Raw genomic sequence first — 24,054 nt, forward strand, 5'->3', positions numbered from 1 at the left:
GCTACAGAGGCAGCCTATATATTTCATATTAAAAACATTTTCTTTTTCTTTCACTACGTCGAGCTTCGTCTTTGAAATTCGACTTTTTTGGGGGGGAAAATGCTGATGCAGGAGACTTAAAACAGGTGAATTCTTCTTTTACTCAGCAGCCACAGGAAGGAAGGGAGGGCCTCTGCTTTTGCTCTTCAAGAAAAAAAAAATGCATTCTTGTTTTGTTTTTTTTTTTTCCATGTTAGCACACTGTTGCTGTGAGGCAGAGCTGCTGCTGTCCTGTGTATCTTACAGGCCTGCCTGACTCATTGTAGATGGCAGCTGGTGTACTGTCTACCATATATCCACTGTATCCCTATGGCCGAGAGACCACCTGAGAGGCAATATGTCAACATAATGTCAGCGGTAAGACGACTTCACATGATATCTAAATTTACAGTCTGCTGCCATTCTATTATATATCGTCCCTGTATAAATATGGGCCAGGTCATCTCGGCTATTATCCACTTACTGGAAGTTATTCTAGCGTGGATAACGGTTCTGTTTTTACAGGTCAGTCTACTTGTTGCTGTGTGGACTAGTTTTTTTTTTTTTTTTTTTCTTTCATATTCGACTGTGGATAACTTTATTAAAACATCAATAAGATTCACACCTATAGGAAGCGGTTTAGATAACAAGCCTAATACCTATGTTATCTACCAGAGGCCTGGGAGGTGCTGCTGTGTGTGTTTGGATGTAATAAAACATCTGGAAATCTCTCAAACACCTCCGTTTATAGCAAAATATAATAGGACCATAATCATCCAATTGACCGTTAGGTTTGAAAAAAAAAAGAAAAAGAAAAAGAAAAGAGGCAGCATCTGGAAACCATGTTGAACCAGTTTGCTCTATCTGAGTAATTTTCCACAAAATTTAAAGAGCAATTTTACTGTTGATGTTGAAGAAAGAAAAAAAAAACCGTTACAGGATGGTGTTAGACATTTTGATTTCAGGGGAAATCAGCTAACAAGCCGGACCATGGTGTTCCCTTTCATAGCCTGTGCTGTGAAGTGAAGGTCTATTTAAGCAATATACATCATGCTGACAGTTTACTGTAAATTTAGATTATCAGAGAAGTGCTGGGACGATGGTGACAGATTGCAGATGGCTCTCACAAGGTCTCTTGTCTATCCGGAGCCCTGCATGACGGGCGGAATAAAAAATCCCCTCTGCATTCAAGATGTGCCAAGACAACACCTCTCATGGCTTTATGGAAATATTTTCATATAGGTAAACACTGGTAATAAAGTATTTTTTTCTCTCTTTTACAGTGTGTCACATGTGAGTGTCCTTTACACCACCTGCTTACTGAAGCCAGGCTGAGACAGAGTGGTCACCAGCTCTGACCTGCAGCTGCTGACTTTGATCAGACGTATGATACAGTGACCTTCAGAGAGTGCCAGAGAGTGAAGAGGTGAACAAGAGCAGCCACGTCCTTATTCCTCTGAGGGAAGAGCGTCGCAACTGAAAGTGCTGAGGCTGAATTTTTACATTTTCAGACAATAGCGATGCAACATAAACAACCAATGTTCCCCAAACACTAAAAACTATACGCGCCTGGCTGCTGCAGAAGCTGTGTTTAAAGGATGAGGTACATTTCCGAAAGTTAAATCACTCGGACTGTGGATTTCAAGAGGAGAATATTTGAATATTTGCATTAAAAGAAGTCAAAACATCTGAACTATTGGTGACCGATTTAAAAGAAAAATAAGACAAATAATATGAAACACTGGGACTTTAGTCAGAGCTATTCAGCAGCTTATACGGCCGCTTCTAATCTTCATTAACTATCTTTAATTTTTAATCCACCAAACAAAGTTGTGACTGAGCGACCGTGTGATTTATTCTCTTTGAATTTTTTGAACATTGTTTGATTGGTTTAAAACTTGTGTCGTTTGCAGAGCGCCGAAAACTCTGCACACATGGACGCCGCGCACTGTGACGTGAATTTCCACAAAATGTGTTGAATTTCTATACAAATTGATTTTCCTGGATTTTTTTTTTTTGGGGGTGTGTGTGTGTGTGTGTGTGGTGATTTGGGGAAATAAAGTGTTTCTTTTCAAATGATTTCATTTCAACATGACAATAAAAAGAAGTTTCTAAAAAACGAAAGTGAATATATTGTGATTTTATTGGTCCGTTTCATCAGAGGAGATGTAGCTGGAAAGTTTTATCATTCTGGTTGGAAGTAAAATTAATATATTTCATTTGATTTTTAAAGAGAAAGCTTGTTGGGATCTTGTCTGCTGTGTTGCCGCTTCCATTGTATGAGTTTTACGATTTACGGGACACAGTTTTACTTTATGTTTTTTAAGCAAAATGTCGACGAAATGACTTTGTTCTTGGTTCTTTCTTATTTATAGTTATTTTCCAGTGCGCCTTTACACCTCCAACTAAAGGTTCAATATTTTAGCTCGCAAAAAGATATAACTTTATTTTTCAGTAGCGCTTTAAAAGGCCTGGTGAAAAATGAAATACATAGACTACACGTTGACACAAAAATACATACATTTAAACTTTCTCTTTATGGGTCACAAAAACATCTGTGCCATCTCTGTTTTCCTAAAAGGCTTCTATTCAGCTTATCAGGAAGAGAGGGGCTAAATGTTTTTTAAGGGGTCCGGGAGCGCAGTTTGGGGGCTGTGGGCCTTCCCATTACCCTGTGACCGGGTCGAGAGTATCAATCCTCAAAATGCAAATTTTGCCCTCGTCCCTAAACATATCAAATGCAATTTATTCAAAAGAAATTCACCAATCAACCGCCCTAATAAAACGCCAGCCACTCAATCTTGTTGCCGGGGACGGGTGGGGGGTCCCCTCCCCCCGGTTCCAAACACGAGGTCACCGCGCTTCCAGGGTTCACCTGGAGTGCACCGTGCAACATATGTAATTCAAAGCTATTCTCTCTTTTGTGTGGAGAGTCAAGATCGCTATTATAAGGCTGGCATCAAGCTCCGAGTGAACAGATGACGGAGACTTGTTCAGCGCGTAAACTTTTGACCCCAATTTTTCCTCCTCTTCTGCAGCTTCCTCGCTCTCATCAGTCCCAGCCCAGTGAGATATCTCTATCTCTTGAAACGAAAAAAAAAAAAAAAATCATTGTAACAGAGTGTGCACCTCTTGCCATCGAGATGATCATTTTCACAAATTTCATAATTAGAAAAGATGCCAACACAGGACCTAAAATGCAATTGTGGCTTTGTGATGTTTCCAACGTGGGAGTGAAAAGACAAATCCAACGGGCTCCCACTCAAGACTAATAGGGCCGTAAAATATGCAAATCATTCATTAGCTTTATAGAGCAACCAAAGCAGCCAAAAGTCTTTGTTGGAGGCAGCACCTAAAGTTAGACTGTGCCTCTCTCTCTCTCTCTCTGCGCTGCACAGTCTTCTCCTCCAGTGCAGGGTGTTACCACAGGCGCTCCGTCCTTTGGTAAATTCATTTGTTACTATGCATTATGCTTATAGGCAACGCCATGCAAACGTGTCATTAACGTGAAGGCGTATGTGTGTGTGTTTGTGTGTGCGCGGTGGCGGGCATGTGTGAGTGGTTTTCCTCTCTCCATACAGCAGGGTGACAGTGAACTTGGCCTAAAGCGAGCTCTGCTGGTGGCTCTGAGAGGATGCAGATTTATCTTTGGTGCTGTGGCTGACCTCCAGATGAACCTACAGCGCTCCTCTCCCTCTCTCTCCCTCTCTCTCCCTCTCGCTCTCTCTCTGCCTGGTAGCATGCCGCACATGGGGCCCTGTCGAAATTTCTCCTTTTGAAATATTGGCAAAGGGGTTTAATTTCCAAATATCTGCATCCTCAGTGTGTCTTTATTTTATTTTGAATGTGTCTAAAATGAAACTGGAAAGAGGATAAATCTGCATTTTGTCTTACTGGTGACTCCTTTACACAACAATGCACGAAATGTGTTCAGCAATAAAAGCGAGGGGTGCCAGAAAAATGGTTTGTATCGCTCCAAACAATTTGACAATCAATTCAACAGCCAACTTTATTTCTGTTAGATAAAAAAAAATAACCCCGTTTCCCTTGAATGTATTGTCAAAGGTGATCAGCTCTCAGTTAGATTTTCTCTGCAGCTGGAAAAGGCTTGATGAATTATTTAAAGTTGCGCAGTGATGGGGACACACAGTTGTGAGAAACAACCTGTTTTGCTTTTTTTTTTTTTTTTAAATGGTTGGAAAAGTTCGTTCCGGTATATTTACTGTGTGATGTAGGTCTTCGCACCAAAACTGAAATGTTTATATTTAGGTTAAAATGGCAGCGTCAAATTTTGCAAATCCGACAACGGAACAGCAAGTTTACAAAAGGCGGGTTATTGAAGGCCAAAACTCGTGAGACACAAATATTCGTCCTCTGTCAAATTATTTGGTTATTTTCAAGCATATTTAGTCTGGAAATTCTCCGCTTATAGAAACAAACCCACTGATGCAAATTCTTCACGCATGCAAAAGGTCAGGAAAAGAAAAAGATAAGGCCATTGCGTCCCAACAAAAGCTGAGGTTTTGTTTTTTTGTCCCATTTCCAGTTGATATTTTTTGGGTTCAGCACCCTGTGGCAGAGGTGACCGCTCTGACCACGGCTCTGCTCGGACAAGAGGTCACCACAAAGCGAGAGTGACTTTTTGAGAGGTCATCTGAACTTTTCAACCCCAAACACAAAACGACTTGGCTGACACAAAACGGAATTCCTTCTCAGCTGTCTCCCTGCTGTTGTTTGTTCCCATGTTGTGTTTACTTGACACTGTTTACAGCCTGTCCTGGAGCCACATACGTGGTGCCAATGTGTGGAGCGAGCGAGCGCGAGCGCGTGCGCGCAGCAACACAACAACTGCAACTTTTTTCCAGAGATGGACCCATACAACTTCCAAAAGTCATCAGCACATGCAGAATCCAATCAGACGGAGCTAGCTGTAAATCTGTAGGCCTGCATTAGCGCTTAACTTTATCAAGGAAATCTACACACTCCACACACCCCTTGGAAACTTTCTGGCTCACGGTCTGTGAATTCTCCAATGTAATAAAACGACAACAACTAGAAGTTTGTGGGGGTGGAAATGGACACAGAGATAATTATCCAACATGTAAAAATGGATTATGAGTTACACCACAGATGGAGGGAAACAAGTTACACGGGGAAGGAAGCAATTAAATAGCCATGAGCCGGACCCAACCCTGCGCAACATCTGCCGAGACCAGTATTCAGCACTGCACAACTGACAAATTAGTGTAATGGACTAATAGGGACGGATAGAGGGAGCGAATACAATAATAAGGCTGTCTAACACAGGCTGACTGTTCTCAGGCTACCGGCTAGTCTGCAGAAACTTACCCAGAGACGCGGTCCTCATCCTGGAGAGCGTCCGGTCCATACTGAGGCAGACTGAGCAATAGAGACGGTCTCTACCGGTCAAGTAACACTTACAGCCTGCAAAGAGAGAGTCAGACGAAGCCTCGCCGTCAGTGCGATTATATGTTATGTGCAATATACTGTCAACTCCCCAAAACCATAAAACTTACTTTAATGGCTACCACGTGACCGTTTATGGCCAGTGAGCCTATCTGGCCGCGCTCCGGATGATTTTTACGATCTAATTCATAGACAAAACCCCCCATTCATTTAGCACCCAAATGTCAGAGAGCCAGAATCGGCCCTAATAAAGTTTACAGCTTGAAAAAGTCGAGCTGATTCCCCGGGAATAGCCCAGGAGTCTGTGCGCAAGGGGACGGCCCCTGGAGCCTGTGTAGTGGCCAAGGACCCCCCAAAAAAAACCCCAGCTCCACAGAGAGGTGAGTAAAACTAGAAGCTTTCATATAAGGGGGACCTGTTGAATTCAAGATTTAACTTGAAGAGACACTGATCATTTTTTGGACAGATCATACGTGGGGCTTAGAGATTTTGGAGAAAAGAGCAAACTGCATCTCTTCTCTTCCACGCAGCAGTCGAGGCAAAAGCGCAAATAAACCTTAGATATTTGACAAAAAGGTAAACTCAGCTGTGATGTTGCCGTTCCAGTAGAAAGTTTATTATGTCCATCATCATCATCATCATCATCATTATTATTATCATTATTATAGTATATTCTTGACTTCCAGTCTTTGAAAAACATTTACAAAAAGCTTATCACGATGGAGTTATACACATAGGCAATGGAATTTACCGTGGGAGCCTCCACATAGAAACAGCTAGAAAACAAAGACAAAACACGTTTTTTTTGTTTTTTTTTTACTAAGATGTTGCGCCCAGGTGAACAACGCAAACAGCAGCTCCTGCAAAAGAAAGTTAAAAAATTTTTTAAAAAAAAGAATAAAAAAAAAAAGATACAAGGCACAGCTACTGTACATACAAGACTGAGTCGGCTCCGCTGTCCATACATGTGTTCACAACGCACACAATAACCACACAAGGCTTAAACATACTCTGCTGACTCTACTTTTGGAAGCAAGTTATCTGACAAGTTGGTACAATACATCAAACAAATAAATACATACATATACAGTACATACATAGAAAAAACGAAGGCTAAACACAAAGGCAGCTCAACCTCAACCCTCTATTTGTTAGGCTGTTATTGTTCCGAGTGCATCACACAACTTTGACTGGATTTATTTGCGGTAGTTAGGAAGCATTTCAAGCTTTGACTTTTTTTTTTGTTGTTGTTTGTTTGGGTTTTTTTTTTTTCGTCTGAACAAGAAATAATTTAAACAAACATTTATTTTGTATCTTTTTCCTCTAAATCTAGAATGAACTGTACATAATGCATTTTTTTTTACTCACATAAGCATTACCACGGTGGAAATAAAAAGGAAATAATATTAAGGAATATAATGGGACTGTTGTTGGACATACAGTGGGCTGCATGGGGTGTCCACCTGTCCCGCACACAGCCCCGTGAACAAGTCTCTGCGCTTTTTGAAGGAGGAGAACGAGGAGAAGTTGATATGACAATCTTTGTTTTTATTTTCATAGTGCTCGTTATCAGGGAGGGTAGAGGAGTGAATATCAAGGCCTGTAGCCTCCCCCGCCTGCAGCCGCCATGCTCATGCTCTTCAGCTTGTTGTCCTTCTTCCACTTCATCCTGCGGTTCTGAAACCAGATTTTGATCTGTCTCTCTGAGAGGCAGAGGGCATGGGCTATCTCGATCCTCCGCCTGCGGGTCAGGTAGCGGTTGAAGTGGAACTCCTTCTCCAGCTCCAGGGTCTGGTACCGAGTGTAAGCAGTCCTGGCTCTCTTCCCCTCTGGTCCTGACAAATCTTTTACAACAAGAAACACGTGAGATACAGGAGATGTTAATTTAGAAATACATACAGTTCAGCTACTTGAAAAAAATAAAAAAATAAAAATTACATTTCGCAATTCTTTGTACATTGCCTGTGATTTCTGCAGGTATGATTTCAAACAGGTTTTAAATGGCGCCTAACAGAATCCAAAATCATGCAAAACAACAAGTAGCAAAGTCAAATACACACCTTTGATCATTTCAGTTGCATCTTGCGAAAATGAATTAAGACAGTAAAAAGGTGCAAAATGTGGGACACTTGACTCTCAAAAATGTAACAGATTAAACAAGCAAATGCAAACACCCTGTATATCCTATAGATTTTAAACTAACTTTAATATCATATGTTATGTTACTAAATCATCCCGTAGCCTACCTGGTCTATGTTGACAGCACCAAACAGGTGAGAGGCGCATAGCAAAGTACACTTACTTTGAGCTTTTCAGTATATGAGGCGAAATTGTCACATTTAGCTTTGTTTTTCTTGCAGGAACAAAGTCCCAGGATAAGATACAAATCCGATTATTCATTTTCTAAACAATAACACAGTGCCAGGTTTCTAAAATCAATACAGGATCATTAATAAATGGAAAGAAAAGCTGTTTACCATGACTTATGTGAAGTTTTCTCATCCACGGGTATATCTGAGGCTGTGCTGAGTCGGTGACATTTTGAGGAGTTGTCGGTGCACTTCCCGCAGGCTTCTCGTCCTCCAGGGGGGAAGCTTTGGACACACAGTCCCGGCCGAGCAGCAGCGTGCCTCCGTTCGAGCTCGAGCACGGGGTTGAGCACGGGGTCGTTATGGAGTTTTTCACGGCTCTTTGTTGAGAATGATTCTCGGTGACCGGGGACGAGCTGGCGACCGAGGAGCACGGTAGAGGGTCAGGTGGTGGCGATAGAGACGAGGTCCCGGTGCTGCTGGCGGACTGAGTGTACCTGACCGGCTCCACCGAGGGTGTCGTCGCCGCTGAGTGACTCGGGGAGTAGCCCGGTGTCCGCTCGCTGCCCACAAAGTGTCCGGTACCAGCCCGCCCGACTGTTAAGTCCATCCCGTTGTAGCCATAGCCGTACCTGCTGGAATGCATGGCTGTTGAGTCTCTGTATTGCTCGTTTGCCGTACTATGGTCTCCATAATTATGTAACTGGAAGTCCGCGCCATTGGGATAGCGACCGCAGAATGAGTTCACAAAATAGGAGCTCATTTGTTGACAATTCCACCGTTTGCCCGTTGTAGGTGTTGTTGTTGTTGTTTTATTATTTTGGAGGTAAAATAGCATAAACCTGTGTGCTTGATTTGTGGCTCTTATGGTTTAGCGCGTCCTATAGCACCCTTGCACAATTTATGATGAATTATGGAAATGAGTGGGACATGGACTTGATTCTCTCTTACGTAGGCACCCAAATATGGGGTACGGCGGAGAATCACGTGCTTTTGTTGACCAGTCGTAAATCCTGCTTGGTGACCTCCAGAGGTAAACTCGTGCACGCAGGAAATACTGGGTGGGATAAGAAGGGCGCGCGCCTCCATGCGCTCGTGGCTCGGGCAAACTCAGAGTAGGGGCTCGGGTGTTTTGAATTGTCGTGGTGCGCCATCCTCTGGTTCAACTGTTGCACTGCCCGTCTGCGGCGCTTTCTGAGGCGTGGGCTCCAAACACGGGGTCATTCAGAGGTTAACGACCATTGCGGCAAAAACCAACGGGCTCCTAAACAATACAACAAGTGACATGCTGAGAGTGCAATCTCTGCGAGGGTAGTGTACAGAAATAATTCGATCAGACTCTGTTATGCATGTTATGATAGGCGATGAGTGCAAATAGTCTGTGCAGTTAATAGAATAAAAGCCCATTCAAAAGAGGGCTGCGTTTTTTTTCACGTTTTTTTTCTTATAATCATAAAACAAGTGAACAATCGCACATGTGGGAAGAAGTCTAATGAATAAATGTTTCGGGGGAAAGATAAAAGCTAAACATCACATTATCGAGTGATGCCACAGAGACTGCCATTCAAGGCCGCTCCTCTACGCCACTTTTAAAAATTAATAACTGCGAATATGGGCTATATATGAACATACATACACCCACTTTACTGCCTGTATAAGATGGTTAAAATTTAACGATGCCAAACAACAAGGCATTTAGATGATATTGCAATTCTTTTGCACGTAACCCGACGTTATTCCGGGTCTGATTCAACGGCGAATCCTCCGTCATGTTAACTTTTAAACAGGCACTCTGATCGAGAATAACATGTCATTCTTTTGACAAGCAGCTGTACGACCTGGAGCTTTTTAATGTCCCTTTGAAATAAAAAAAACAAAACAAGAAAGCCAAAAGATAAAATTTGAAATTATTGAAAAGGGAAATATTTGAAACGATTACTTGTTAAAATAAAGCCATTGTATTTGAAATGCCTGAAAAATACACTACAATATTTTAGTAGCTCATATGTTTGACTTTCTCTTTTTTTTGTTGCAAATGTAGCAACAAAAACCTGCATATTTATTGCATTTTGCCATTTTCTTTGTGTATTTAACTTTGTTAACATTGTAAAGAAGTAGAAGCGTCCCTGTGATTTTTCTACTCCTTTCCCCTTGTTAAAAAGAATAAAATTACATTATATGTGATATTGGAGAAGGATTCCAAAAACAATGGTATAATCGGTCATTTACATAGCAAGAAACAAAAAAGCAAAAATAAGAAATTTTGCAAAACAAATGTTAAAAGCAACCCGTTCAGAAGTCGTTCGTTGCTACATTCAAAAACCTTGACAGACATCTGTCCAGCTTTGCGTAATTTTGTAACCTGGGCAATACATTTATTGAAAAAGTGTAAATCAGCTCTCGTCTACTCTGCATAGCTTCAAAATGTCGCCTCCTCCAGCGCTCTCCGTTTGCTTTTCGTCTTGTGGAATTTTTATGGCACCTTTCTTCTCTTGAAGGCAGTGACTTGTCCTCTGGTTTCCCCCCACATGCAATTTCCCCACAGCAGCACATCCACCCAATACAAGCCCAATCCTGCGTTACTGACAAAAACACTGAGATAGAGATTATTTATTCTGTTCCAGGTATGTGTGCCCTTTGCGCTCACAGACCCCCAGAAGGCACGATGCGAGGAAGGGTGAATACCAGGCTACTACATCCAGTGGGCCCACAATGAGGAGAGTAAGACCTATACGAAGTCCCTGTTGACTTAACAATCGTGCTCCTAACAGCTGATTTATGGCTGGCCAATGGCAACAAAGTTCCCACGAAAATGATTTCCTCGAGCCAAGGAAGGGACACACCCAGGAACTAAATACGGACCAAAAGAAAGGAGAGGAAAGAAGTGAGTGTGCGTGGTGTCAAATATGTCGGGCTGGGAGCGAGGGGGTCACTGCTGCAGGAAAAAGGAGGGCAGTGCACTCTGCAGGCATCCCCGCACACTAGCACCCGTGAGTCCAAGAGTATACAGATAAAATCTCATGTTATTTTTTTTTATTCCTTTTCTGCATAAATATCATTACGCACGGCTGTTGCACAACTAAAACTCACAGCACTCACATTCAGGATAGTTATGATATTCTGTGTAAATACGACGTCAACCATATAACAACAGTCATAGTCTGCTCCCACAGAAAGAACACGGTGTCTGGGGCAACAGCAGTCAACGCAGTCAGTGTGCAACTTTTCTTTTTTTTTTTTTTAAGCAAAGAAAAAAAATGAAAAGAACTAATCCTATAAGCAGATATGGGATAAGTAAAATGAACAGCTCCTCACAGAACCTGCTTGACCAACTAAGAATTTATGACATGAAACAACTACAGTGTCACAACACAGTAAATTATGCTTCGCTGAGTGACACAAACAGAAATATTTGAAATTGTTAAATTCCAATGTCAGACACTTTCCTGAGCGACAGTTAATGGTTACTCAATCCCTGAAATAATCTTTTTGTTCTCTCGCAAATACCCCATTTATCAATGCAATGTATAGTGAGTCAAAGTCCGCACTCACACATATGAAGCACAAAAGCATTATGCATGGTCACACAAGTACAAAAACAGAGTTGTTTTATGACTAATCTGCACCACAGACATTTGCAGCAAAACAGGCAGAGCTGCAACAGCAATAACCCCCGTGTCTCCACATGAGGGCGTCAAAGAGCACATCATTCGGCCCAATGGATTATGCAGCCGAAAACTCATCCTCATTTAAATCCAACAACAAACAAAAAAAAGTCTGGACAACATGCAAAAACCAAAAGGACGACCGACACGAAATTAATACCAGTATACAAAAACTCATGATTTCTTTAATTCACATAGGTTAGATTTACCACGCAGCTCCTGAAATGACAGCAACATAATCTGTAACATGAAACCAGTTCCTCCACAGGATTTCCACCTCGCTCTATTTAAACAGAAACAAATGATGCCCAATGTTTAAATAATGAGCTGGTTATTATTTGTTTAAGAGCTTCGAATATGGAAATGGATAAAAAAGCAAACACGTGCAGCTTACTAACAAGTTTCAGATGTCTTACCTTGTTAAGGTTTCTGCTTGTAAACAGGGGAGGGAGCTGGCAGGTGCAGATGGGCAGTGACGGGGGTAAAAGTATCCAGCTGCGTCCCAGGACGGAAACTGGGGCTCCCGGGGGTCAGTGACGCACCGGGGCTCTTTCCACTCATCTTGCCAATACGCGTCAGGGGTGAGACAGCCGGGCATCCAAACGATCCAGTCATATCCATAACATAAGACAAGCTCCTGTGCGACGACAAAGAAAAAGAAATCCAAACTCCAAAGAAAAACTATAATAAAATAAGGGGAAAAAGGGGGAGAAGTGAGGGGGATAAAATGTAGAAGGTCGCTGGTGAAAACAGCCGCGTGGAAGCTCGACACCGTTAAATGGAAGGCTGCTCTATTCCGCTATTGGAAATTATATATAAAAAGTTCATGTTCACGGCTCCCCGCCACGTGACGAGCCGCGACCAATAGGAGGCCGAGTCGAGTCGTAAAGTTGTATTGCTATGTTGTAAATTTTCATAAACAACAACGGATTTATGACCCAGCGCTGGAAGGGAGGGGGTGAGGGGGGTGGAGGAGGTGTGTGTGTGGGGGGTGGGGGTGGGGGGGTGCGCAGAGAAGGAAAGGGGGCAGGTCACCGTCAGGCGCCATCTTACCGAGGGAAGAGGGAATGCAGAGTTCAACAGTAATTTCCCTTCATCTGTAGCCTGCCCCATCTCGCATCCTCATAGTTCACATTCCCCAACTCCAGTGTTTACCTACAGCACTCATAATGGACCGCAACATGTTTCATTGCATGCAACCTGATACTGGACACGGCAAACGGCACTTAGTGCTGACTGTGAACAACATATTATTATCAGCCGGCGCCTGATCACAGTGTTTGTCATCATGATTGTGAAGGTTACACAATAGTAAGTGCGCAAATACTGAACGCAAATATTAAATGCAAGCAAATCAGCAGGTGAAAGCTATTTTATTCAATTATTTTATTTTCATTTACAGATTTAAGACATTTCAAAAGGTTTAAGGTTTGTTTATATTCATTTGTTCACATTTTACTTCACAATGAAAACGTGGGCACTGAGCCTAAATATATCACAGTATTTGCACATCGTGGATTGGAGTAGCCTACTCATTTTACACCGTCAAAAGAAAGAACCTGATACTGAAAGGTAATGCTGCCTAAATAAAATTTAATTTATTAGCCTATTGGTGTTCACAAACACGCAGGAAATTCTGAGCCTGCAATTCTTGAAACATGAAATATACAATAACAGTATATAGCTAAGACTTCATAACATTTACATTAGGGTATTCCTGTTTACAGTATAATAAGCACGTGGAAGCATCTGGGAGTCTGAGGTAGATTGCATAAATTCAATCCGAAATTAAACATAATTCTGTTCACTCTGGTTTCCAACAATAAGATAAAAACAGGGATATTGCTATTCTAATGAATAAAGTGGTTATAAAGAAACAATATAACGATAAACTTAGGCCTATTAAAACTAAATAAGCACCTAAAACACAGTTGGAGGCATTTAACTAACAAAACATTCCCTTTTAATTAGTCTATTTTCAAAATAAGGCACATTTACGACGAATGTGGTGTTTGTTCCCTTTGGAAAAAGGCTACAAAAAAAAAGAAAAAGAAAACTAGGTAGAGCAGATTCATTTACAATCAATTTCAACATATGTTGAATTTGCTGCGTCAGTGTTTTTGATGTTAGCAGGTAAAAAGTTAGGTAGCTTTTCGTTAAAGGAATGTTGGCTCAGTAGTATAATTAGGTTAAATTACATACTGTGGTTGTATATAAAAATAAAGTTTGGATAGGTGGGTTAATATCGCTCTTTCATGCAGAGCTTTTTTTTTTAAAATGCATTTCGGGTTTTTAATTTTGAAATGCAGATCTCACAGTCTATACTGATAAATGCTTAGTTTATAACTGCCTTCAGCTGTCATTCAAGCTGTAGTGCATGAATGGTATGTCAGTTATATTCCAACCCATACTTATCATAACAAACCCACAATTAAGTGTTTTAATTCCCTTGCTTTACTTTGCAGCGGGTTCTGACTCCAAACCGGAGCTGCCGGTGCCTCCAGCTTCCCCCACTCTGGCCTCAGACACCGCCTGGATGTCACCGTCATTTTCCCCAGGGTTTGACACCGGTTCGTCCTTGTGGTCTTTCTTCCACTTCATCCTGCGGTTCTGAAACCAGATTTTGATCTGTCTCTCTGACAGGCAGAGGGCATGGGCTATCTCGATCCTCCTCCTGCGTGTCAGGTACCGGTTGAAATGGAACTCCTTCTCCAGCTCAAGGGTCTGGTACCGGGAGTAGGTCTGCCGACCACGCTTTCGAGTTGGATCTGTTGGAGAGAAGATACAATGCATGAGCTATATGCAGAAAATTAATTGTTTTGTTTCTTTTTTTCCTCGTGCATGAAATATGATACTGTATAAACCCTTAATTACAGTGGTGCTTACAATAAAAACTTGCAGCAGGAAATATCCTGGGTCTTATTCATTCATTTGTGATTGCGCAATTAATTTTTGCTCATATTTTACATTTCCTTCTACCCCAACACACTCATTCACAGAACACACTCCCCTGGCACACACGCAAATCTGTAGGAGAGACAGTTCTTTTTTCTTTTTTTAAAAAAATCTTTTCAAATTCTATTTTATTTTTGGAAGTTCTCTGCGTCTATTTAAAGTAGTCCGGTTTGACTCATGCCCCCCCTTTATACTCTGCATGCCTTTCCAATTAAATGCCAGCAATGTTTTGCGCACCAAAGGAGCCATAAGTAATTAAATTCCCAACACCTCCAAAATTATAACTAAGGTCTACTGCTTGAATTCTAAATTCACCTGACTTTTTTACGCAGCCTACAATACCGGTGCATATTGATGCAGCATTGTGTGCGAAAGAGTTTCAGAAAATAACAGAGGCTCTGCTGTGCCGACCCAATTAGAAAGTAGCTGAAGATTGCAAGAGAACTGATTTACACAACAGGCCGGTGCTTTTTTTACAACCACAAAGGGGAGAAGAGGCTATAAGAGTAATAGGAGTGCAGAGAAACCCCCCCAGCAGCAAGGTCTCTGCGTAGTGAACACACAGAAGCGCTGGCCAAATGAATTTATGGCCGCAGAACTCATTAGTTGCGCAATAAAAGTTTTACGATTCTTTCCATGCAACACCAATGGCTTCACGAAATTAATTGAACCACTAACGGTCAGTGTAAGTATCCCAATGTTTTGTAAAAGCATTGACCTGAGGGCTTAGAAATAGCACATAAGACACAGTATCAGTACATACCTGATGCTCTCATCCACGGGTACATCCGGTGTTGTTTGTCCGGCGGCGAGGTGAGGGGCCCCGGCCCCGGATGGCAGCAGCTGTCGGTGAACAGGCGGCTCTGGTCAAACGGGTTGCAATGCAGTGTGTGTGCGTCCTGCACCTGGCTATAGCCCGAGGTAAACACGGGGCGGCTCTGGAATACTGCATTATTGACGCTGTAAACTGCAGACAGGGACGGTGAAAACGCGATGGCCGCTGCAGTCCGAGCCGAGCCATAGTCCTCTCCACTAGGTCCAATACCGCAAGAAGCCCGGTCTCCGTTTGGGAACAGAGAACTACCCGCCGTATATGTGCTAAGAAGACCGTCCACATAATAAGAACTCATATTTTTCCTCTCTGATTTGTTGGCCCAGAATCCTCAGTGTCGTTTTTACGAGGTAGTGTGATATATGACAGCAATACACCCTAGATTTACACCAAACCCCATTTTTTCCTCTGGACCAAAGAACTCACCACGTGACACAGGCCTGGCCGCTCTCATCCAATCAGCAGGCAGACATAGATTTCATCATGGCGCAGGACTGCAGAGTGGGACTAACGCTTCACACACAACACACACGAGTGAAATTCAGACAATCCACTGAAAAAGCAAATTTGCGTAATTTAACTTCATGCCCACAACTGTTTTACAATTAATCATCGAGCTTCATTCTTTTATTTTCATGCAGCTACCTTTATGGAATTTTTAACCGACATGATAATGATAATCATAAGCTCACAATTACACTACTATGATAATTGGTTATAATAGTTATAAATAAATAAATAAATAAATAAAAAATACTGTCCCAACAGAAAGTGATTTTGTTCGTTTCTCTTGCTTTTAAAAACAAAACCTCCAGTTTCGTGTCATAAAATATACATACAAACAGTATTTGGATTATATTTAACTAGTTCAGTCATCAACAGTGCAATTAACCCACGCTCTATAGAACTATAGGCTACGGTTTATTAAGCCTATATATTATTTTTAATAAATAAATAAATAAATAAATAATAATAATAATAATAATAATAACCGCCTGTTAATAGTAGTAAATCCTCTAAAAAATGTTCATTCTGGTATTACAGTGTTAGCTAACTGCTCCATAATTGGGAAATAATCTAGTAAAAAGTGCGACTGCAATGCACACACACGCAGGATGAAAAAGCGAATAGTCCGAAATACGTAGAAAAAACTATTATTAATATTATTACCATCATCATCATTATTATTGTTGCCTAAATTCACTAAATTATTTGTAAACATGGAAAACTATTATTGATAGTGACTGTGTCGATTGTGGTTTGTTGTAAAATATATCTCGATAGGACATAATGCATTCATTCGTGTGGATTATGTGGATAAATTGAGGGGAAATGCTCCAGATTTCCTGCTAGTCATAACTCTGTTATCAAATAAATTAATCTAGTTTAAAATTGTTACGTCTATAAAAGCGTACGAAATCATCCCAAAGAGAGGGGCAGCGGTGAACAGAGCGACTATTAGAGAGCACAAGCAGTGATGCAGCAGTCACGGTGTGTGCTGGCTGTTCCACTCTTCTCTGCAGAGCCGCAGGCTGCAGAAGCAGCTTCTGCTCTGAGGCTGTAAATGGTGTGAATTTATTCTGCTGGACTCTTAAAATGTTACTAAAGTGTTTTTCCTCAGTGCAGGTTCATTAGGGAGGAGTGTTGGTTAAAAGTAATGTGTGTGTGATGTTGTGGAACAGTGTCGCCACTCTCTGGTGACTGAGAGGGACTGCAGGATGGGGAGGCAGCAGTGCGCGGGTGTTTTGTCTTTCTGTCGCAATCCGAGAGAAAACACAAGGTACAATTCAAAAGTAAGAGAAATAACTATCAAAGGTAACTTTGTGTTTGTTTGTTTGTTTGTTTGTTTGTTTGTTTGTTTTTAAGCAAGGCGACGGTGTCCTCCAACAGACTTGTCCAGATGGATTATGATATAAGCATCTATATAGTAAGGCCTGCTACTCTGCTGCAGGCTTTATTGCTCCTTCTCCTTTAGGTCGAGCCCAGCAGAGGAGCAGAGGGCGGAAGGTTCCCAGGTAGGAACAAAGGATCGCTCCAAATGACCGTGAGTCCTGCGCGTCCCCGTCGGGGAGAATCCAATAAAGCTGATCATTTCCGCTCGGCCTTTTGTCCAGAGCGCAGTCCCACAGAAAGAGAAGAAAAAACAAATGGGTGCCATTCTGGAAACGGCCTAATTGTGTCTGGACGGCCATAAAGCCATTAAAACTGGAATGCCAGACAGTATAGCAGACCAGGCGTTTTATTGCACTGTCTCTGTACGAGTCTTTGAAGTTTGGGTCCATCTGCGTCCCTTAACGCGTCACAACAGCACTCCAGTTCGACCAAAGTCCGACTTAGCCTACCTTCTAATTACAATAATGTATCCGTCTCTGTACAGCCCTTAATGTGAACTAAATTAGGTCTACCTGCTGCATTTGACGGAGATGGGACTGTCTCTGGTCGAGCAGGAGAATTTGCAGCTCTGAAGCCGTATGTTCCATATCTTTGTGCCAAATATTTCCTCCAACATGCAGAGACTTGAAACAGTTTTACGCAGGGAGACCATACTTTAAAACTAGACATAGTTGACCGAAATCTACGCTAAAAACCTTTTGGATTGTCCATCTGAGCTCATGTTTTATTTATTTTTTTACCTTTTAACTGAATCTAAAGTTGTATGTCATCATAATCTGTCACAATGGGCTTGTTGTTATTGTTAATTGTGTGAAGATGGCGCTAATGACGGAGCTTTAGGCTCAGAGGCCTTGTCATATCTGAGCTGAACAGAAACACATCAGCTGCATTATTTTGGGCTTCAGCTGTCGAAGCACTCGGTGTCTTTTTTTGTTTTGTGTCCTCTCGCCTCGCAGCGCTTTGCACCCCATAAAAGGTTATAGCGGTAATTGTCTTTTATGGCTGTATACAGCTAACAACATCCTCTGCCAAGACGCAGCTCTGTCCCCAATCCAGAAACAGAAACACACACACACACACACACACACACACACACACACACACACACACACACACACACACACACACACACACACACACACAAACAAACAAACACAAACGCACACACACAATTATTCACTTATAGGCGTGTGAATTTTGATATATGTGTGTGTGTGTGTGTGTGTGTTATAATATTATATTTATAAAAAAACTATTAAACGACTATTTAACTATTAAAAGAAATGTTAATTTGCACTATTCATGCCTAGTAAAGTATCCAGATATCATATTTTTTTCGTGTGTGTGTGTGTGTGTGTGGTTGACAGCAGTAACCTTGATCATTTTTGCAATGCAAATTAGCACCGATAAAGACTTTTTGCGCACCAAGAATTCGTGATTTAAAAAGAAAACATTTCGATATGAGGCCAAAATGAAATAAGGATGTAACGTGCATGCATTCGCAGATATAATTTGTTTTATTTAATAAATAAAGTACAAATTACATTTGTGAACCAAAAGTCAGACGGTCAAGCAGACCGTGAGGTATTCATTAAGTAGCCTACAGTGTTTTAAATCATTTTCTCTCACTAACAAACATTATGTTCTTTCAAAATGTTACTCCCTGAAATTCAAACATAGTTCAGTATCTAATGCAAGCAAATCTAATATAATCCGCCAACGGAAAAAGAAGTTATTGTAGGTAGTTGAAAGACATATAGGTAGTCAACAATGTCATGTAATATAGCTTCTATAACATCTTTTAATTCACTAAGCATTTTCAAGAGGCGTGTGAGGTTTATGTACCTACTTCAAAATGCGATCAGTCGGTTTTTCTACGGTTCCAATGTTAGATTCAAACTCATGGTCATCAGTCATAGTTCTAGTAGTAAGGGAGAAACAATAAAATTAACACAGTTTACAAACTAGACGCTCAGGTGACCCAGAGATAGACAACAAATAGAGCTACAAACCAGAGAACACACACAGCTAGAAACATCCATTCACAAACAAGCACAGGGATCAGGCCAACTAACAGCCTACACTTTAACGAGGTATTAATTCAACTCAACATAAGAAAAGAACAAATTAAAAAAAACGAGTGGGCACTGTTAAAATTGTGCAATATAAAGGTAGTCGCATCAAACTGAAGCCTAACATGCTTTTTTTTAACAAGACAATTAAGCCTAGTAGCTTCTGTTATATAGAACAATAAGACAATGAAGTTTAAAAACAAGGTCCAGCAGAATTCAGAGCTTTCACACACAAAGCTCAGCCATCAGCCTAAATACTCTTTATCTACGGTTTCAGTCACTCGTCTTTCGGTGCGCCGTCTTTATTAAACTTCTTCATCTTCATCCTGCGGTTCTGGAACCAGATTTTAACCTGTCTCTCGGTGAGGTTTAACAGCCTCGCCACCTCGTACCTACGGTCCCTGGTCAGGTAGGTGTTAAAGAGGAACTCTTTCTCCAGCTCGAGGATCTGGTGCTTGGTGTACGGACAGCGCTTTTTTCTCGTGGCACTCGCGTGGAGCCAGTTGGACACTGGGTTATCTGAAAAGAGTGGGGTGCGACACTGGTGTGAGGGCCCGGTGCTGAGTGGCCAATTGTTTAAAAAAACAAAACAAAAAAGCAAAACAAAAAAAAAAAACATGCATCACTCATAATTTGGCTCAAACCAAAAAAAACAACCAAATAACTTCCTATACTGGTGAGAAGAAAATGGCTACAAATGTAAAGGCAGCTACATCCAAATAAAACTCACTTCTATTTCCCTCTCTCTCTGTCTCTTCACGTTCACTTTAAAAGCTGCAAAAGGTTATCTTATATAGCAATGGGAGAGCTGGGCCATTAACAGTCCCCATAAGGAAATGGCACGTTCATGGCACGTAAATGGCATCTGTTCAGACGCGCACCCCCATCACGCACCCCAATCCTCAAAGCTTTATGCGGTATAAATAGGCTACTATAAACATAAAGGATTCTGCAGCCACTTACTTGGATCCAGGCCCGGTTTCTCTTCGCCCTCTCCGCTCATGTCCCCTGCTTGGCCGGACAGGGCGTCCTTTTCAACCGGTGATGTCGTCGCCACCGTCCCGTTGGCGTAATCAGAGAGCAGCAGCGCCGTGTGGGAGCCCGGCAGCGCTCCGTCAGCTCGCGTCCCCAGACCCTCCGGTTTGATACCGTAGTGATGGGTCGTCGGTAATCCGGTCATGGGCAGGGAACCAGACATGGGCTCCAGCAGCCACGACTGATAACGGCCATCTGTATCTGCACCCACCGCGCCTTGGGGATGCCCATAGTGGTGATGATAAACAGAGGAGACGGTGCCTGGAAACTGAGTCGGGACGTGGCTCCATGACGGCCCGAATACCGGAGGTTTGGACGGGAAGGTGCAAGTCCCAAGCTCGCTGTGGTCGCTAATAGAGGCGGGTTGTCTGGCATGCTGGAGCCCAGGACCAGAGGAGTATCTCGGCACGGAGACCTCCTCGCTCTCGGGCAGAATGAGGGAATCGACGTAGTAACTAGTCAGTGTTCCGGATGTCGACATGGCAGAAAAATTATACTTTCACATGTACGCAGTCATTTAGCAGATGCATGCAAAAGTAAAAACGCGCACACACACCACACACACATACACACGCAGTAAACCCAGCCTCACAAAATAACAATGTGGAGAAATCAAGTAGCAACTTGGCCCCACAGAGAACTACAGTGGGCTAGTAATGGGGAGACAGGCTGCCATGCTATTGGGCAGCAGACACACGTGATCATAAAGGCTGAACAATAAAGGATAAATCAATCCCTTTGGTCATTAAATACTCACCCGCTCTCCTATAACAACCTCCACTTTTAAAGCTAAGAATTATCAAGATATGAGCGAGATCTGCTGTTTGTGAGATGAGAAATATGAATGACTGAAGAAAAAAACTTTTACTTTTACAGTGCCTCAGCCAGTTGTTGCTGTTAAAATCCGTCCTATGTTATCCAAAACGATACAGTATGTTTTTGGAAGTCTTATTTTACGAGCTACTTTATAGGACACGTAAGCACCCTACCACTGCTGCTCACCAAAACACATTTTAAACACCATACTAAAAAACTTTGCAACATAAAGCTCAAACAACATCTGGATCTCAAATCACGTCCGTACAAATTACGTTTGTATTTATTTTTACTCTGTTTCTGCTGCATCAGACATCTTCTAAAGACCGTATATTTTCCTCTTTTCAACTTCAAATATCAAACATAATTTATAAAGACAAAAGGTCATATTTATAATAGTTTTAGGCTAAAATGGTTATTTTCAGTTCAATATTTATAAATAACACATTAATGTGTAGGCCTGTGCAAACTGTGTTAAAAACAAAGCATATGCTAATGTTTATCATATGGGAATATTTTTCTCCAATAACCTAACTTCTTGATTTAGACACAGATATTACACGTCATCGTATAAATTGGGACTGGGCTACATATCTAAGATCTGAAAATCCACATTACAGCATATATACAGTTTTATCTAAAACAAAACAGGACTATATACATTTCCTATATCCGAAAAAACTATAAACATGAGATTTTTTTTATGAAATTTTTTTTTATTCTGAAAATTTCAGTCAGATTAACAAAAAGAAAAAAAAACAGGTTTGTTATTTTGAAGTTTGTTACAGTTTGAAACTATTAAATGTGGCTCTAACTACGGCTCAAAAACCATGATTCAATATAACAAATAAAATAACTAAACATTTATTGGACAGCCTATGACTGCGTGATATGAAATATAACGTAGCCTCATGTGTGATAGAAAATTGTCACAATAGAAAATAGCACAATATCAATTTAAAACGAGCAAAGAAACTGAATGAATTGTGTGTGTTACTGATCCACATGAAGTGCCATAGTCGAATATTTATTAAATATTTTCAACATAACATGTTGATGTCGGATCCCGGTTTCTCGATGCCTGACCTGCCGTTTAACCCGTTTATAATTTGCACAGCCGTTATCACTTGTGTAGGCCTATATGTTGGTTTCATCACTGCCATTAACAAATGAACTCTAATGCCCGCCAGCAGCCAGTGCTTTGGTCTAACGTTACACCTAAACACTGCTACACATAAGCGTAATGTGGCCTTTGCGGTTTCCTCCTTTTAAAATGTAATGGTGCGAGGAGTGGTAAACACAACAAGCACATTTTAAACATAGGCTACTGTAGGCTATGTGGTGGTGCTTTAGATTCTAAAATGTATTAAATAAATGCATAAATTAACAGAAGAAAACTGCCCGTTAATACGGTATAATATAAGAAGGTTTATATATAAATACACAGGGTGCATGTTTGATAACCTATAACTGAAGCACGATTAGTACAAATGTATTCAGCCGAAAATGTATTTTGTCAACCAGAGAACAGAATAATCACACTGATGATACTTAATGTATATTCACTGGGAGAAAAACATCAATAACTTAAAATCAATGTGAATTTTAAGGGAAAGGGAGGAGGCTAAGTGCGTATAAATGCACATTATATCCTAAACCTGAACCCACGTTGCAGATGCACTAAGCAGCAACCTTGAGTTCTCACATATTACCCTGCGTGTTTTATTTATTACCAGCAAATAAACGGAGAGCTTGGCCAACACCCCACAAGGCCACAAGCAATTCAACACACAGCTATTCTCAGCATTTAGCAAAGGAGCACAGAGAAAAAAAAAAGACAAGGTGTCCATAATGTGCATTCTGCTTGCAGACAGACTATCACCTCACTGGTACTTGCACATTATTTGGACAACAAACATCAAACAAGCCGAGGGGGGGGGGGGGGGGGGGGGCGGCTGTGCTCCTATTTGTGCACTAAAAGTTAGAACAGGCAAACACCTTCAGAGCAGGAAAAGACGCCACTGTGCCAATGGCTCTCAGGCTGTAAACCTAAATCAGGGTGTTTTTTCACCCAGTTTACCGCAGGGGCTATTCACTTCTTTTGCCTCTGCAGATAACAGCCTGTCTGGCGGATCTAAATATCGCCATAAAGCCCTTCCCCTCCTTTTGTCTGAGCCTACTATTGCGCAGCGGAAGCATCCGGTCTCATTGCCCACGGAGGTCGCTGTTGCCCCATTCACCTTCCCCTTCCCCTCCACTGCAGTGGTCGTAACCGAGGCCTTGTCTGGCGTGTCTGCGTCACTACTACTCACGGAAAACACTCACGGCTTAATCCCAAGTCCACGACGCATACTGCAGCTCAGCTTTGATCATGTTTAAATTCAGCACACATGCCCACTCCGGCTCAGAAGACAAAACAAATGTGGAATTCTACAGAAAACATCACAGGAGACAGGAGAAGAATATACACAATAACAGCCAGCCAGCCAGCCAGCCAACCCCTCCCCGCTTTATAAGCCAGGCAGGTTTAGAACATGCTTCCAAATCACCTCTTCACAATTTTCTACAAATCCCATCATCTTTATGTCCCCGATTTGCTTTCCGTTTGGTTTAGATGTATGTAACTGGGGCAATTAAGACAGTTTCATGTTGCAGAGTTAGAAATGGACCCCAACAACATGAAACTACCTAAACCACTCGACAGTCGATCCGGGCCTCAAGTGAAACACAATCAGCCAATTCATAATGCACCGTGGTCGTCGGTTCCGTCATCAAGTGTCCACAAATTCGTCTGTACCGAGAAAGTGCAAGTGTGTGTTGTACACACTAAAGTGAAGCCGCTGCAACAGGGCGCAAAATGGACAAATTCACAATGATGAATAGACTTACCCGATCCCAGAAATGTTAATCCCAGTATTCCAAACTAAAGCCAAAGGTAATCTTTTATCCACAGTGTATCTGTACAGTTCAGATTTCTAGCTGAGAGCCGGGCCTCCTCTCCGTCTGAAAGGCTCTCCCACGACTGAAGCTGC

The 24,054-nt window shown here is 41.7% G+C and overlaps 4 protein-coding genes and 1 long non-coding RNA gene across 5 annotated transcripts in view; 1 reads left to right on the plus strand and 4 right to left on the minus strand.

Moving 5' to 3' along the window:
* The window catches only part of hoxa3a (homeobox A3a), a 31,926-nt gene extending 19,735 nt beyond the window's left edge, over positions 1–12,191 (minus strand). The window contains exon 1 of the mRNA XM_023431013.2: positions 11,836–12,191. The gene's annotated coding sequence lies outside the window, so the exon portion shown is untranslated. The remainder of the gene's footprint in view (positions 1–11,835) is intronic.
* On the plus strand, positions 61–2,142 carry LOC147817689 (uncharacterized). The gene is made up of 2 exons (XR_015436143.1): positions 61–396; positions 1,302–2,142. It is a non-coding gene; the product is annotated as an uncharacterized LOC147817689 (long non-coding RNA).
* hoxa5a (homeobox A5a) lies at positions 6,035–9,804 on the minus strand. The gene is made up of 2 exons (XM_023431025.2): positions 7,923–9,804; positions 6,035–7,289 (listed from the first exon to the last, which is right to left on the minus strand). The coding sequence occupies exons 1-2, from the start codon at positions 8,590–8,592 to the stop codon at positions 7,039–7,041; spliced, it is 921 nt and encodes a 306-aa protein (XP_023286793.1). The 5' UTR covers positions 8,593–9,804; the 3' UTR covers positions 6,035–7,038.
* Positions 12,192–12,773: 582 nt separating the features above from the next.
* LOC111673291 (homeobox protein Hox-A7) lies at positions 12,774–15,784 on the minus strand. Its single transcript, XM_023431028.2, has 2 exons — positions 15,138–15,784; positions 12,774–14,187 (listed from the first exon to the last, which is right to left on the minus strand). Exons 1-2 carry the CDS (start codon positions 15,502–15,504, stop codon positions 13,874–13,876), a joined length of 681 nt encoding a protein of 226 aa, XP_023286796.1. The 5' UTR covers positions 15,505–15,784; the 3' UTR covers positions 12,774–13,873.
* A 2,809-nt stretch (positions 15,785–18,593) lies between these two features.
* Positions 18,594–23,632, minus strand: hoxa9a (homeobox A9a). The gene is made up of 2 exons (XM_023431047.2): positions 20,135–23,632; positions 18,594–19,690 (listed from the first exon to the last, which is right to left on the minus strand). The coding sequence occupies exons 1-2, from the start codon at positions 20,685–20,687 to the stop codon at positions 19,449–19,451; spliced, it is 795 nt and encodes a 264-aa protein (XP_023286815.1). The 5' UTR covers positions 20,688–23,632; the 3' UTR covers positions 18,594–19,448.
* Between the last annotated feature and the right edge of the window lie 422 nt (positions 23,633–24,054).

This window comes from Seriola lalandi, unplaced genomic scaffold (assembly GCF_002814215.2).
Source record: "Seriola lalandi dorsalis isolate HSWRI2012SDOR001 ecotype SW California unplaced genomic scaffold, Sedor1 jcf7180002054916, whole genome shotgun sequence".
Taxonomy (NCBI): Eukaryota; Metazoa; Chordata; class Actinopteri; order Carangiformes; family Carangidae; genus Seriola; species Seriola lalandi.

Excerpts from the sequence above, each read along its gene's own strand:
- hoxa9a (XM_023431047.2), bottom strand. The coding sequence starts at position 20,687 with ATGTCGACATCCGGAACACTGACTAGTTACTACGTCGATTCCCTCATT. Across the intron at positions 19,691-20,134 it reads GAAACCGGGCCTGGATCCAA|ATAACCCAGTGTCCAACTGG; the intron begins GTAAGTGGCTGC and ends CACTCTTTTCAG.
- hoxa5a (XM_023431025.2), bottom strand. The coding sequence starts at position 8,592 with ATGCTATTTTACCTCCAAAATAATAAAACAACAACAACAACACCTACA. Across the intron at positions 7,290-7,922 it reads AAAACTTCACATAAGTCATG|ATTTGTCAGGACCAGAGGGG; the intron begins GTAAACAGCTTT and ends TTGTTGTAAAAG.
- LOC111673291 (XM_023431028.2), bottom strand. The coding sequence starts at position 15,504 with ATGAGTTCTTATTATGTGGACGGTCTTCTTAGCACATATACGGCGGGT. Across the intron at positions 14,188-15,137 it reads CCCGTGGATGAGAGCATCAG|ATCCAACTCGAAAGCGTGGT; the intron begins GTATGTACTGAT and ends TCTCTCCAACAG.